Source organism: Trifolium pratense, linkage group LG1 (assembly GCF_020283565.1).
Source record: "Trifolium pratense cultivar HEN17-A07 linkage group LG1, ARS_RC_1.1, whole genome shotgun sequence".
In the NCBI taxonomy this organism is placed as follows: Eukaryota; Viridiplantae; Streptophyta; class Magnoliopsida; order Fabales; family Fabaceae; genus Trifolium; species Trifolium pratense.
This window is the reverse complement of record NC_060059.1, coordinates 11,298,039-11,314,401: the sequence shown is the minus strand read 5'-3', so window position 1 is coordinate 11,314,401 and position 16,363 is coordinate 11,298,039. Positions and strand designations below refer to the sequence as shown.

The 16,363-nt window shown below is 31.0% G+C and overlaps 1 protein-coding gene across 3 annotated transcripts; it reads right to left on the bottom strand.

The window, feature by feature from the left end:
• Positions 1–5,023: 5,023 nt before the first annotated feature.
• LOC123918915 (rho GTPase-activating protein 2-like) lies at positions 5,024–8,453 on the bottom strand. 3 transcript variants are annotated; one of them, XM_045971277.1, is made up of 5 exons: positions 7,898–8,453; positions 6,785–6,905; positions 6,348–6,698; positions 5,800–6,137; positions 5,024–5,748 (listed from the first exon to the last, which is right to left on the bottom strand). In XM_045971277.1, the coding sequence occupies exons 1-5, from the start codon at positions 8,230–8,232 to the stop codon at positions 5,373–5,375; spliced, it is 1,521 nt and encodes a 506-aa protein (XP_045827233.1). In that variant the 5' UTR covers positions 8,233–8,453; the 3' UTR covers positions 5,024–5,372. The 3 variants fall into 3 exon arrangements, with proteins under 3 accessions (XP_045827233.1, XP_045827163.1, XP_045827087.1); XM_045971207.1 differs by having other exon boundaries at positions 5,024–5,799; positions 5,851–6,137; XM_045971131.1 differs by having other exon boundaries at positions 5,024–6,137; positions 7,898–8,452.
• Between the last annotated feature and the right edge of the window lie 7,910 nt (positions 8,454–16,363).

Here is a 16,363-nt window from a genome sequence, read left to right as displayed (position 1 = left end):
GGTCCAAAAAGGTCCCTTAAAGAAAAAAAAGTCTGAATATGTCCCTTAAAGACATCTCCGTTAATCAGTTTGGTCCCTAAATAGGACCAAACTGATTAACGGAGATGTCTTTAAGGGACCTATTCGGACTTTTTTTTCTTTAAGGGACCTATTTGGACCTTTTTTTCTTTAAGGGACCAATCGGAAACAAAAAATGTCTTTAAGGGACCATTTTACTAATTACTCCTTAAATAAAACTACGTGTACTCATTTTTATCAATACTAGTCCCACACCCGTGCGATGCACGGATGTTATGCGGTATTTTATATTATAATGTTGAAAAATCATTCGTATAAATTGAAACAATAAGTATTATGAAAATTATAATAATAACATCAATAAAAACAAAATAATAATAATAAAGTGATGTTCCTTAAAAAAAAATATAATAAAGTGATGTAAATATAAGATAGATATATATTAAAGATGTGTTTATACATTTCGAAAAGATTACAATGAATCCTATTGCATCTACCAAAATAAGTTGGTAATCCATAAATTGTCATGTCACTATGAAAACGGTTTATGGTCATACTCATACACTGTGGTTAGATTAGTGGTTGCACAACTATCTAGGAATTATATATATCGATGCTTATACATTTAAAAAACTTATTTATACATCAGATTTGAAGTTACTTTAGTATCTTCTTCATTAACATGTGCATATATGACATGTGCATATATGACACATGTTAAGGTAGTAAAAATAGAAATTATGTCTTAGAATTTGTGCATTTTAACTTTTCAAGCATTAAATATCTTGTATCATTAAATGTTAAATTTCTATATTAAGATACCTTATCATGTACCCTATATGCACATATTAACGAGACCCTACACATAACCAACACGTTTCTTCTCCAAATCAAGTTAAATCACGTAACCAACAACTTTATATATATAAATATATGGATAAATAAAGATAAGGCTGCAGGAGAATCCATTCACGTTAAATCATTGTCCATCATTATTCTATAGTAGCACCTTTTCTAGAAGGTTACACTGTTTTTTGTTATGCTATAGTTACAATGTATCTAGAAAATCATCACCAAACATACTCATAGGCATAGCCGCATTCTATCTTTCCCTTAATTTAATAACTACAGTACGTAGTTACAAAATTGAGTCCAATTTGGAGGAGGCTATAAACAAAACAAAAGCGTGGTACATGTCGGTATCTGTCACTAAAAGTGTCAAACAATAAACCCCACGTTTATTTTGCTTAATACTTTCTTTTCTATCTTTATTTTGAGTGACACGATTGTACAAGAGTGGTTGTAGGATTCTCAAAAAGTCAAAAAGAAAAACAGAGATTCATGGATAGGAAGAAGAAGAACCAACAATAATGATTTGTTTTTTCTTATTACTTTCGTTTTGAAGTAAGTGGTGATTCTGAATTAGCTGAATTTTGATATTCCCAACTTTAATAATATGGATTGTGAAATAAGTATTAGATCATTGGTATATGGTGATGATGATAATGACGATGCCATGTCTTGCAAGAAGATCAGAAGATCATAATGAAGAGAGAGATATTATTTATGGAACATCATATTATGAAGAAGATGATGATGACGACGAGGTTCATGATCAACAACATCATCATCAGAAGAAAAATCGTGTGTGTCGACTAATTTTGATGAGCCGATGGATGAGATGGAAAAAAACAAGCAGTTCTGGGAAGCTTGCTTGGCATCTTGATTCATTCATTGAAAATGTAGAAGTGATAAAATGATTTGATGATATCCTAACAAAGTCGGAACACCATCAAACCAACCATCAACAACAACACCCCAAAGATAACATTGATAACAAATAAAGAAAACAAAAAAGATGGGGGCTACACCAAACCCATCAAAGAAGATCAACAAAAACGAAAATTAGGGAGACCGGCTCTATTACGAAAAAAGTCATCCCTAATGCAATTGGGCAAAAAATCCCAGCAAATAATCCCATTACAAAACTCATATTAGCTAACTTATCAGCACAATTGTTACCTTCTCTCTATATATTATGAGAAATTCTTAAATGAAAACTTCTAACAATATTTAAACAATTAGCCCATCAATTTTGCAATTTCCACGGAACAATTAGAAAATTGGTAAAAATTTGGACCGTCAGCAGAGAATCGCATTCCAACCAAAGAGACCTCCAACCTCTATCATGAGCCATCTCAATGGACAACATGACAACAGTGAGCTCAGCAAAAAGAGAATTAGAAATGCCAAGATTACAAGAAAACTCGCTGATAGTTTGATATTAGTATAACAAAATTAAAGTGTTTAATAAATTGTGTACCCAAAAAAAAAAGTGTTTACTAAATTTAACTCTGATAACTCGTAAAAGGGCCTTAAGGGACATACCAACTTATTCCCGATTATTAATTTTATTTAAATTTTAAACAATTTTTTTTAGTATCAGTAACTAATTTTCTTTTTATTCAATCAGATCGGCGCCCTAAAAAAATTGTGTTTAAAATTTAAATAAAATTAACAATCAAGAATAAGTGGATCCGCCTCTTAAAGGGTTGGCCCCTTAAGACTTTTTTTACAGCTCTAGATGACCACGGCTCGATCCTCGCAATTGCGATCAGAGGGGTTAGAACCACTTGATGTCAGAACTGATCCAAACTAGATTAAAACCAGGGGTGAGAGAAAAGAAAAAGGCAAAAGTAAATATATGTATTTTCTCTACATTAACTTTTTGCGTTTCATTAATTACTATTGGAATCTTTTATGTAGGGTGCTCACGGTTCAGTTTGGATTGGTTTTGTGATAAAAATCCATCCGATCCAAAGTTAAAATTACTCATGATTTGGTTCGGTTTTGGATGGCTAATTAAAATAATCTGATCCAACCCGATCCAAATTTGTGCGGTTTAATTTGGATCGGTTTTTGGATATCCAAATTACAAATTAAATTTTATTTAATTAAATATTAATATTATAATAGATGGTAAAATAATATATTTGATGTCAAATATAAGACATAATACGTTAAAAATTAATATTTTCCAATGACAATTATCAAATATATTTGAAACCTATGAAATAGTAAAAAGAAATAGATGAAATTGAACTAATATGTGTTATTTAGAAAATTTAAAACCAACAATTAATATGTTAATGTAATATATCGCACTAATAAAAAGTTAAATAATTAACTATTAAAAATTATGTATGTGGATTGGTTCGATTTGGATCGGTTTTGAAAAATTGATCCAAAATTCGATCCAGCGATTTTCACAAAAGGACATCCAAACACATCCAAAAATATTCAATTTTTTGCGGTTTTTGGATCGATTTGCGGTTATTTTTTGGATTGGTTTAGATTTGAACACCCCTACTTTTATGGTGTATTGATAAATTCAACCTTTTTTTTTTCTTCTTTCAAAATCAATAATCTAATAACAATTTTTTTTAAATTTGTCAACTTTTTATTTTAGAAAAATTCATTTTATAATTTAAAAAATACTATGCAATATTTGTTAGTTTATAATTCAGTATAGCAAAATTCAATCTTTAAAAAAGAAAAAAAGGTTGAGGAGAGTATGAGATCAAGAGTGAGCGATCTATATTTGGTACGTTTTATTAATGACCATGTGATGTGATTGAGGTTAAGGCTTTACAATACTGTTTATTTAATAAGTGACTGTTCTTAAAGTTAGTTACTTCCAGAAAAAGCAAATAACTTATCTAACTTCTAATAAACCTAGGATTGAATTAACTAAAACATGCTCCAATTCTATATTGGATTAACCTGCTCGCTTAAGAAATGGAATCTAGCTTCATTGTGATTACTCTTAATTTCTATGCAATAATTTTGGATTCTAGATACTTAGCTGGATTGATAGCTAATTTTGGACTCTTTCTATGATCATAATTTTATGTCTTTTTTATATTTATCATTTTTTTTTAATAGTAGAAAAATGAAGCAACTATTCTAATGAAACTTAAAATAGAAAGAATTTCAAGCTAAGAGAAAGATGGGATTGGAGAATGGAATTCAGATTCAAATTAAGATGGATTGGACTGACACATGCACAAACACATAACCATTAATAACAACTTAAGAAAATGAAAATAACTTAATGTAACCACATCTACTAGTGTCATGTCAAGATTCGACATGTGTTGGTGTTAGCAACAAACACACATTTAACCTGAAGTGTTGGTGCTACATAGATGAATAGTACAAAATAAGAAATTACCATACAAATGCTTCTTGTAGACCTGAATATGCAATAAGAGGTATGATCAACAACATCATTGCATCAGATAATGAACTCATGAGTGATCTACTTAGAGACTTGAAAGATGATGATTCACCTGCATCATCATCAGATTATTGATTGAAAAAAAAACACAGGCACATGGTCTTTTGTTAAAGGCATGGTAGAAACATCTGATGTGCATTAAAGCCTTTGTTAAATTGTGGCTTACTTTCTCTCTTACGGAATGGTTGCTTAATCCGCTCGAATGTCTGGGAGGAAATATCTGTGTTTAGGGGACTGGTTTACGGTGAATGAGCTTCAGGTCCGATTATATGTGGAGAGAGAGCTAGAAAGGAAGTATTGGTTCTGGTATCAGGTTCTGTCAACGTGTCAACGGTTTGATGCGATTCGATTTAAGGGTATAGTTCATCAAGAGGCTCTTGTATTTGTATTTACTGCATAGGAAGTCTTGGTAACTGAGCTGTTCTAGTTGAATCTCAAAACCGCTGCTCGGTAGTCGCTAGATTTAAAAAAATTATTCTTCCGAACTATGTAAGTGGCACAGATCGAGTTGAGTTCCTCTTTATTTCTTAAAATAGACATTTTCATTACTATAGTTTCAATGTATAAATATCTAATTAATGTCTTCAATTCTATAAATGTGTGTATTTAAATTCTTCATTTACTTCAAAATAGTAATGAAAACTTTCATTTGTTTTAAGAAATTGAGAGGATCCAACTCGTGCTAACTAGGATTCTGATCTAGTATTTATATGTCAAATTATGATCATAAACAAGATAAACAGCAAGCATCATCTCATACTAAATCAATCAACCCTATGCTTAGAACTTTCACCTAAGTGAAATATGAAAATGTGGCCACTCCTTACCCAATAGCCATCCATCCCCCATTTGTCATTGTCAGAGTTGTCAAGTACAGAAACATACAAAACCAGCTCAAATTCAGCCCTAAACTGAACATAATCTTAGCACAATCCACAATAAGCAAACAGTTCCTATTTCATGTAGTAATCATTTACACAAACAAGCACACCTGCTTGTACAGACAAAATCTGAAACAAGGTACTTCAAAAACTACTAAAATGGAAACAAGTTCTTAGCTAGATGAAAGCAGCGGCGGCACTGGCGAAACAGAATCTGTGAACTTATCAACCATCTCCACATTTTCGGTGTCTATCCATCCTAGCAATGGAATCGTTGTGTCAGCATTTAGGTTTTCTTTGTCGGAACTCAAGCAGCACTTCACAATTTTGATATCAGTAATTGATTCAGCAGGTTCCACGACACTATAGTCACAGCAACTTTTGGAGCTCACATACTCTTCTTGTACATAATCTTTAGGTTCTTCTGAGAATTCTTTGGTGTGCTCGTCCAATTTTTTTAAGAAGCATTCTTCTATCTCACTCAGAGATTCAGCCTCCAATTCCTCTTCACTGCTATTTCTGTAATGAGTGTGATCGTCAAAATCTGATTTGGTCTGTCTCAATTCACCGCTTGCATCCATTTCCCGTTGACTTTCTGATTTGGTCTGTCTCAATTCACCGCTTGCATCCATTTCCCGTTGACTTTCTGATTTGGTTTGTCTCAATTCACCGCTTGCGTCCATTTCCCGTTGACTTTCATATTCATCCTCAGACGGGCGATATGATGAGCGAAAGGACATGGGTGAATATCCACCCGTTTCTGTTTCTCGCTGACTGTCGTATTCATCCTCTGACCGGCGAAATGATGTGCGAAAGGACATAGGTGAATATCCACCTGTTGCTGTTTCTTCACGTTCCCTAAGGGTTTTCGTTATCAATGTCTTGAGCAAGTTCATCACTTGAACCGCATGCATTAGAGCAGTTAGAGGATCCGACATCTGTTTCATAAGACAGAAAAAAGCATGAATTGAAAGTACAATAGACAACCGTGTAAGAAAAGAATCGCAGGTTATAAAAGCACATTATTCCAACTAGTTTCATAATGGAAACTATACGCCCACGATAGATTGATTATTCTGTTTATAACAAAATTAGGATAAACTATAAATAAAATAGGAATATGTGATCATTAAGCAATGCATGATTACCTGAGTCATATTTGGAGCAAAAACCATTGCAATGTTTCTTGCATTCATTTTGTTATACTCCTCCTCTTGAACAACATCAGCCATGAGATCAATAGCCCAGCTGAGTAAGGCAGACTCAGTTGGCTTTAGCTGCTTCACAAGGTCAATAGATTCTTCTTCTGTGTTGCATTGAAGAACTTGTTCAGGGGAAAGTCCATCTAGCACCCCAGAAGGAAGTTCTCGGAACCACGCTTTGATTAGTCCCGCCAAGCAATGGACATCAATGTCATCAGGCACAATACCACTATTCAACTGGTTCCTCACATGCTCCTCTTTACTATTTTCTGGGTTTATGCGAAATATACCTTCAGCCTGAAAATTCATTGAAATGAGAAAACTATTAGCTTGAAAAACCTTAATAATGTTAAAAATGACAAAATATGTCAGACTCTTAGTACCTTTAGTCCTCCCTGTGAATATAAACGGTCCTGCATTAGCATGAGAATAGTCGGAACACTGTTTCCCTTTGTATCATAAGAACACTGCATAGATTCTGCTGAGACTCCAAATACACTTACACTGCAAGCATAAATGACAGCAATTTGCAAGTCAGAAAGACGGAACAAACATGGTTAAAGACAAAAATGCTACGGAGCACAGACATAGACACAACACCAATATGTAAACATTGATAATATAGTTTGAGAAAACAAAAGTGTGATTGAATATAATCAAATGTGTCTCTGTCGTGTTGGTGTCCAACATCATATACATGTGACACACATTCGATCTGCAGTAGATGATGTTTAGACTTTAGAGAACACTATAAGAAAAAAAAAAAGGCTAATTTTTTTTTTTTGGTCAAGTAGCCTTGTGACTAGAAATTTCACCTTAAAGGTGAATAAGTAGAGTATTCGGGGTTCGGACCCCAGCTCATGCACATATAGTGTTATGTCCCTACCCACTGAGCTAAGCTCACGGGAATAAAAAGGCTAAATTTTAACTTTGAAAAAAAATGTCATAGCATCAAATATATCTAATAAGAAATTGTAAATAAGCATTAAGTGTGTAACAGTTCATGCTTCAACCAGTTTTGCTCAAGTAATTCTAATGTATATCAGTATATGTATTTGAAGATCCTTAACTCTATTCTTGTTCTACAAAAGCATACAATTCAGATGCCCCAAACCCCAAACAAATATGAAGTTTCCCCTTTTGCAAATATTATGTAGGTCAATACTCTACAAGATCAAAACAACAGTTCAAAGTAATTTCATTTCATATGGTACAAATCTATAGTTCTAACATTTTTTGGACAACACAAAATCTTCAGATTTCAGATAAGACCCCAATTTGGCTTCATTGAACACATGAAAGCTAAAAAAATCTTAAACACTATCTTCTCTCTTTCTCCTCCACAAACTCACACATTGAAACACACCCATTACACCAAAAACTCATCCCACAAAAAAAAATCAAATTTTTCTTAGACCCATTTGAAATCTAACAAAACCAAACCAAAAAAAAAAAGAAGTTTTTTTTTTTAAAAAAAAAAAGTTGAATAAATGTACCTAGCACTTGGAACACGACCAGGGATCTCAACTTCAAACTCAACAGGAAGACCAAGAAAGCCATTAAAACGGTCAAAGGTAACATGAGTAATATGCTGAACATCAGTTGGCCATCCGATCTCCATTTGATGAACGGTTGAGATGACTTCATGATCTGGTCTATCTACTCTGCATGCTACCATAGATTTTCTAATTGCTGCTACAAGTAAAGCTACAAGTGAAAGCTGATTTTGTTGTTCTTGTTCTTCTTCTTCAGCTGCTCGTGTTGCTCGTGTCCTTTTGCTACTTCCACCACCGCATCCACCGCCTCTTGTAACCATGACAAGTCCTGTCATTATTATTTCTCTCTCTTGTGAAGAAGAAAGGAAAGGAAAGGACAGTGTGTGTGTGTTTTAAATTTGAGAGAGGTGAAAGAGTGTGTTAGTTAATGTGTGTTTGTTGGGTTGCATTCAATTTTGTACTAAGAAAAGAATGAATAAGCTATTTTTTTTTATCAAAAATGGATTTAGTAGTTTGAACTTCTAAATTCAAACGGCCAGTTCCTCCTTTCAAATTCTCTCTTTATCCTTCTCTTCTCTCACTTCTATAAAGGGTCTTGTCGTTTATGACCTCGGTGTTTATGTGAATTACCATTATTGCCATCAACTAATGTCCTTGGAATTTGGATTATTAATTGTTTTTCTCTCTAATGTAATGTCTTTTTAATTTGGGTCATGCTAACCGGTGCCTCCGGGGCACTGGTTAAAGAAATTAAAAAAGGAAATTTTAAAATTGAAAATAACACTTTTTAGACTTTCGAGGCATTGATTGCACAAACTTTAATATGATATTACTATATTTGGTTCCTTAAACAGTGCCCCGGGAGCACCGTTTAGCATTTTCCTTTTAATTTTACTATGTTTCATTTTTCATTTTTCACTAATGTCTCTGAGACACTCCGGAAGCGTTCAATTTAAAAAATTATTTATTTTCTCCGGGTCTTAATATAAGTAAAATTTAACTTTTTAGATTCATTGATAATTCAATGTATCTAGTCCATATTATGACTAGATACATTAGATTCTCAATGAATCTAAAAAATAATATTTCTCTTATATTAAGAACCAAAGGAAGTATTTAAAAAGTGAAACAGTTTAATTTCAATGTGTTGACTTCATACATTTTCATAAAAATTTTACAAAAATTTACTATTTCACAAAATTTAATTATTGTCTCCTCACACACATGAAACATACCCGAGAGTGCTGGGATGAGATGACACAAGTCTCTTATATTTTAACCAAAGTTATGAGTTCGAACAACAACATTAAAACTCTTAAAGAGAGTTTGTTGCACATGTTGATTTCACAAGGCTCGAAAGATTAGTCTCTACCGTTGCGTGCAGAGATATCTGATTTACCCAATAACAAATAAAAGAGGCTGCCACAAGAGGTGATCCACTCCCACGGTACTCGTCACAAAATTGCAGTATCATTTCATTCGCTTACCTCTGCATCTCTACCACTCACTTAATCTCATTCTCTTGCATGATATTTTCAAACTTTTTATTGAAAAGAGATCGAAATTGCCTGAGAGATTAAAGAAGAGGATTCAAATCCACTCTGTCACTAGTGTTCAAATAATATTTAATTAATATTATTACAACACTCATTAACATTGCCAAAAATAAATATAAAAATTTGCCTTAAAAATTCAATATAATTCTTTAAAGTTTAAAAATTACTTTGAACATAAATATTAAGATAAAACTTCTACTTTTTAGTTCTTAAATATGTGTCCATTTAACATTTTGTTAAAAAAGGCAAAAATTATCCGTTTATTATTTTTTTGTTGACACAATTTATCCATGTTACTTAAACTCCACCTTATGTTTGGTTTTTATGACTATAGTTAGTGAGTTTTGTTTATTTAGTTTACAATTTTATTCTAAGATTAAAATTAATTAATTATGTTCAAGGGATTAAGTTAGGGTTACTGATTTAGGTGCATCCACTTTTTTGTGTAAGATGGGAATCCCTCCAATTCAAATACTGTGGGGGTACTAGTTGAGTCTTTCTTATATTTTTGGCAATACAGTTTTAGGAATGCTACTACTTAATTATTGCTTTTCTTAATTACCAAAATAAAAAAGTACTCCTTCTTTGTGAATAAATGTAAAATGTTAATTATTGCTTCCTAAACACACTCTCTTCCATTATTATCCATTGAAAGAAGACTGGTTTAGCAAATCCACTACGAGAACTTTTATGATGATTGTACATTTTTCGTAGTACTATTTATGTTAATACAATCATCATCCAATTATACTAGATCTGATTCATATGTGCATCAACCAACAACCATAGTACCTTAGTACTCCCTCTAGTCTTTAATATAGTAAGACAGATTTTGCTTTTTAAATTTGGAGAATATTAACATGTGCATATATGGCACATGTTAAGGTAGTAAAAATAGAAATTATGCTTTAGAATTTGTGCATTTTTAACTTTTCAAACATTAAATGTCTTGTATCATTAAATGTTAAATTTTTATATTAAGATATTTTATCATGTGCTTTATATGCACATGTTAACAAGATCCTTTCGTATATTTAGGACTGGAGGGAGTATTATATTCATAAAACCTTAGCTAGTATAAAAATCATACTATTATTACTCTTATCTCATATTTGTAAGAAAAAATTGTTTATTTTTAATGGAAGTTAAAATAAGAATCAGATAATGGAAAGTTTTTTTTTATTGACTTTAGGAGTAAACATCAGATAATGGGAAGTTTTTTTCTACGTACTGACTTGCTGACTTTCGCAGTTACCATCAGATACATCAGATAATGAGTTTTTTCTACTAACTTTTAAATAATGACACAAAGTAACCCTGAACTCAATGATGTGTCAAAATATGAAAATGGACAAATTGGTAATTTCATTTGTATCTTCTTTTCTAATATAGGTAGATTCTCTCATTTGTGTGTGCGCGCGCTCAAATAATTTTTATTTGGGATTTATGTCTACATAAGAATTACTCCCCAGAACGATTAAGAAAACAAAAATGATAATATAATTTTGAAAGCAGTAAATTTAACGTTTTGAAAAATAAAAGTTTAATCTTGAAAAAAAAGTTTATACCATACGTATCCAACTAAACTTGTAGATATTTAAAAATTTATCAATATATATTATATAGTTATCTAGTTAAAAATTTATACGTATTCACCTTTTCTTGACAAAATGATTCAGGTTAAAAATGAGTGAAATTATGTCAAATATGCCCCTTAAAATTAAAATTTTAAACTTCGTCAAATATTTCCTGAAATTTGAAAATTGTCGGATACACTCTTAAAATTATAAGACGTCTATCAAATACCCTTGGCTTTGTTTACTCGGTCTGTTTGACGTGGACTTTACCAGAGTATGTGACAACTGCTGCCACCTAGACTCCACGTAACAGAGACTGATTTGAGTGAATAGCCACGTCATAGAGAGATATTTGATCGAAATTTATAACAAATATAACATTCTAATGGTCATTTTCATCTTCTATATATGAGAGCTTGGTTCATCACTTTAATGATGTTTTCTTCTCCATTATTCTCCATTCTAGCATGATGAGTGGTGGTATCGGTTCTTTAAATCGCAAGAAGGTGAAAGAAACAAAAAGTTCTTCTTCAATGAGTGAACCTATAAGAACCCTAATTTTCTTGCATGCCACTGTGGAAAAAAATTTTGTCATTATAGTTGTTCAAACTAATCAACCTTTAGCAGATCATTTTTTTCATGCCTGGTTGAGATGACGACAGAACAGACATCATGAGAGAGTAGACCGAAGAGTATCTAGATTTAGGGTGGAATTCGAAGTTTTTAAAAACCTTTGTATAAAGCGAGCTCCACCTAATAGGAGGGGTCTCCATTTTCTTGTTGAGTAGAGATTATTTTCTATTGGCCCATAACAATGATGATCCTTTTCTTTTACTACCATGAATCATTTTATTACCGGAGACAACTTTTGTATTTCCAACAACTATGGGGTCCTTTTTATATGATTCGCGTGATTAAAGGTTGTGAAGAATGATTTGTTGGATATTACACCCTCATTGGTTTAACAAAAACTGTTTCTCATTCTGTCCTATAGCTATTTGGATCCTAGTATGCAATTTGCATCTTGTCTTCTTTTGAAGACAACCATGCTATTGAGATTGTGTCTTTTTTCATGGTCATATATTCATCTCAACGAGCCATCATGCAAATAAAGAGACATAGATTGGATTACATTATTCTTTACCAGTCTATCAAAACCATCACCTGAAAGGATTTAAATATAATATATTTAGATCAATAGATACAAGTTATAGCATATTGTCATATAAGAGAATATATGGGAACGGTGTACCTGGAATGGCAGCGGATCTGAGAGAGTAAGAGAGTTGAGACGGTGCTTCTACCTCTCACTGATGAGTCCTTATGCGTGTTATGTTTTTCAGTGTATCTAGCTTAATAGGATGGCTAGAATATATACTCATCACTGGAGGCAGGGACCTCTCAATAGGCTGACTAGAAAAAACGGTCCAACCCATCACGGCCCGTTCAACATTAAGCCTTATATTAAATATGACAAGTAATTGTAGTTGATATTATACACTTGTAGTTATATTTTAAATAAATAATTAAAGTAAATCCAAAATATTCAACAATCTCCCACTTGAATTACTTTAATTAGTCTTTAAAATATAACATAAGAATAGTGGTAGAAATTTATCAAATATAATAAAACATGTCATCTAAAGTATAAGAAACACAAGATATAAACAGTGCAGAAATTGAATCCGATAGGGCAAACAAAATCATACACCATACACCTTGAATTTCACATATGATAATCTAAAGTATAAGAAACATGAGATTTAAACAGTGCAGAAATTGAATCCGATAGGGCTGACAAAATCATACATGCTAAACCTCAAATTTCACATAGAATAATATGGATTAACATTATAAAATTAAGAATTTGTAATCCAATAAAGGTCCATGCATCTAAAATGCTACAACAAACTCCCACTAACCCAAAATATAGAAGACTTAATCAAATATATATAAGTCTGTCGTTAGTGGTTCTGTCAATGAGTTTTCTTGATTTTATAAAAGTCATAGAATATCCACATAGGTCAAGTAATTACTAGCTTATAGGGATAGCCTATTAAGAGAATAATTACTTTTAGTCAAAATCAATAAATGTTATACAATGTTTGACATTCAATTAATCCAAATTTTAGCAAAAAATTGTGACTATGAAAATCCATAAAGAAATAGGAGACCGGAGAATCTCCAATTAGATTAACACAACCACTTAGTTTAAAGAAAATAAGATATGGATTAATGTGGCCACAAGAATGTCAATAATGAACAAATTATGATTATGCAATTCATAAGTACTTTAAGAACACAATATCATACTCGATAGGAGTATTGATATTATACGTAGTACTTACTATTTATGACCTTATAGAATGTGTAGTGTTGGTAAAAGAGAAGCACAATATATTTGCATGCTAAGAGATAATTGTGCATTTTCCAACAAATTGACTTAAGCATCTAATTATGATGCTTATCGAGATTAAAGAGTTGATATATATCTCAGTATAGTAGAATGAGACTGAAATTTAAAGTCTCTTAAGATATGCCATATTTTATTAAGCGCGCAAAAGTATATGACAAGAGTGAGATTATAACTTTATGTTTTGTGTTTATATCATTGTGTACATATTTTTATTGATCTCACATATATGAACAAGAGTGAAATTTCTTATTTGAGCTCATAGTATATAATATTATGTACACACTCCCACTGATCCCACATATATAAACAAGAATGTGTGGAATTTTCTTTAGTGTTTTCATTAGTGATCACTGATATACAAATATTATGATATGTAATTTTTAACAGTGGGATACTTATTTGCTAGTGCAAAATTTTCTATATATATGTGGTTATATAATTTTATTTTATTTCAATACTAGAGTGTCACAAACTCAACCACATTTTGCACATGAATATAGCAGAATTACTAACACAAGTGGTAACTCAATGATAATATAAAATCCAATATATACAAAACTTTTCAATGGCAGATTTTATAAGTGTTGGATTTCACGGTTAACCACATATTCTGCATTTAGAATTAAGGAGATTGTTAATTTTCACTTAACAATTTATAATATAAATCTCCTTATAACAAATAAAATTCTCAAAAGAATTTTTATGTATAAAGTAGCTATCATATAAAGAGTATGATGATCATATATAAAAGGTTTATCATCATATGAGTGAGATTAAGTCTCTAGTATTATAAAATAGGATATGAGACTGTATATATAAAAAGTTTTAATAACTCACTCAAAAAACTCAAATGCTACGATTATAGACACACACATTTGAGAAATAGTTTGGTTACACGCAGCGGAAATACACGAGACTTACATTTATTGAGGGTATATGAGAAAATAGTCATTAACTTCCATAAGTGTTAAAAAAAATAACAATAATTTGAAATATGTCAAATATAGTGAAAATAGAAAAAAAAATTGAATATCTCAAATGTACAATTTAAAACCATTTAAAATAATGACATAAAATAAATAGAATTTTTTGTTGATAGAGTTGTTAAGCATTTGAGATTTTGACATATTGTTTTTACAAAATGAGTTTACAAAAATATAGAATGATATGGAAGTATATAATAATTTATGAGAGAAGACTATAATTAATATCCTCAATATAAGTTTCTACAGTAGTTTTATGTCTAGAATTATGAAACAAATAAATATATTTGTTTCTTAGCTATAGTTAATTTGCATGTAGAATTTTCCTCACTTGACAAAGAATGGTATTTAAAATGGTTAGATATTTTTCTTACACCAAGGAAAGGATGATCATGTTAAGCAATGTCATACCGATAGGGTATGTCCATTACGTCACACAATACATAGTGAGGATTCTCCCACTTGATAGAGAATGATAGTTGAATTAAAAGTTTGAAAATATTTTAAATAAATATTCAACTATTTCTCTATCACATGAAGATCGTGTTGAGTAACGTCACACCGATAGAGTTATGTCCGCCACTTAACAAAATCTAGGGATAGATGGCAATCCAATTTTTATTTTTATTTTTAAATAAAGTTTAAATAATTCATTGATTAAAATTAGGATAATATTGGATTGCAAAATTAAGATAGTAGCTACATGCGCTATAATATACTAGCGGGCCAGACAGGCGCATTCCGCGTCTGCCTGTGTCTAACTTATGTTCAAAAAAATGTTTTATGTTATGATGAATTTGTTAATAAAAGATTTTTATTGCTAAAAAAATAAGGATATTGTTGGTATTATGAAAAATCGACACCAAAAATATTTGTATTATCTTTTTATATAGTATAGATGTATTAAGTTGGTAATCAATTCATTCATGTATAGGCAACCCATTTGCCACTTATTCACATTTTTATGATTTGAATTTATTTTTTATTTTTTTAAATTGATTAGTTAATGGAAGTTGTGAAACTAAGTCAAGGGTAAAATAGGTATATTGAAAAGTCCATCCCAAACTCACCTATCCTTTTTATATATTGTTATAGATTTAGTGAAATTTCTTACTTATTGTAATATCATTCAAGGGTATTAAGGATAGTAAGTAAGAACTATAGCATTTCAATGTACGGTTCTTATGTCACAACATTTTAATAGTGACACAGTATTTGAAATATAAGTATATAAAATTAAAGTACATTGAGTAGTAACAAACATTATATTAACAACAACACACCGATAGGGTATGATTGTTGTCAGTATACTTTGCATAATTGTATCCACGATAGGTGAGATTACAATTATACAAATCATTAATGTTTATGCTTAAAAGAATATGATAAAATAATATCATGCATAAACAATCTATTTAATTTACTCAATATTAGTCATATTAAAATAATAGAAAGACATGCTTAAAAGGTATTTTAAATTAGCACATCATAAATATGACTTTAGAATTTATATACGAAAGAGTATGATAGCAAGAGTTATTATTTAAAATAAAAGTGTGTAAAATAGTTTTGTATTTTATCCAGAATAGAACTCTTAGAGTAAAGTTTTAAATACTCCCACTATAACTTAAATATAAATTGAAAATGAAGTTTTATTGTGAGAAAAAATATATATATACAATCATTATAGAGTTCTATTTAGAATTTTCTGGAAAAGGATTTCACTTTTATATCTATATAATTGCACAACAAGAGAAGAAGAAATAAATTTCTTCATATATGCAATAACCAGTAATGAGTCACAAGAGGTTAAAGAATTTGATAAAACTGTGACTAACCTCATAAAGTGTGACATTCATCCTTGTCTTTAGAGTCACTGGCTTTTGATGATTTGGCGAGAATATCATTTGATAACATCATCTCGGAATATCCAT

Bases quoted from the DNA above. Each gene is read 5' to 3' on its own strand.
- LOC123918915 (XM_045971131.1), bottom strand. From the start codon at position 8,232: ATGACAGGACTTGTCATGGTTACAAGAGGCGGTGGATGCGGTGGTGGA. The intron at 6,906-7,897 runs GTACATTTATTC...TTATGCTTGCAG, and splicing joins GGTCGTGTTCCAAGTGCTAG to TGTAAGTGTATTTGGAGTCT. The intron at 6,138-6,347 runs GTAATCATGCAT...CTTATGAAACAG, and splicing joins TTGCTCCAAATATGACTCAG to ATGTCGGATCCTCTAACTGC.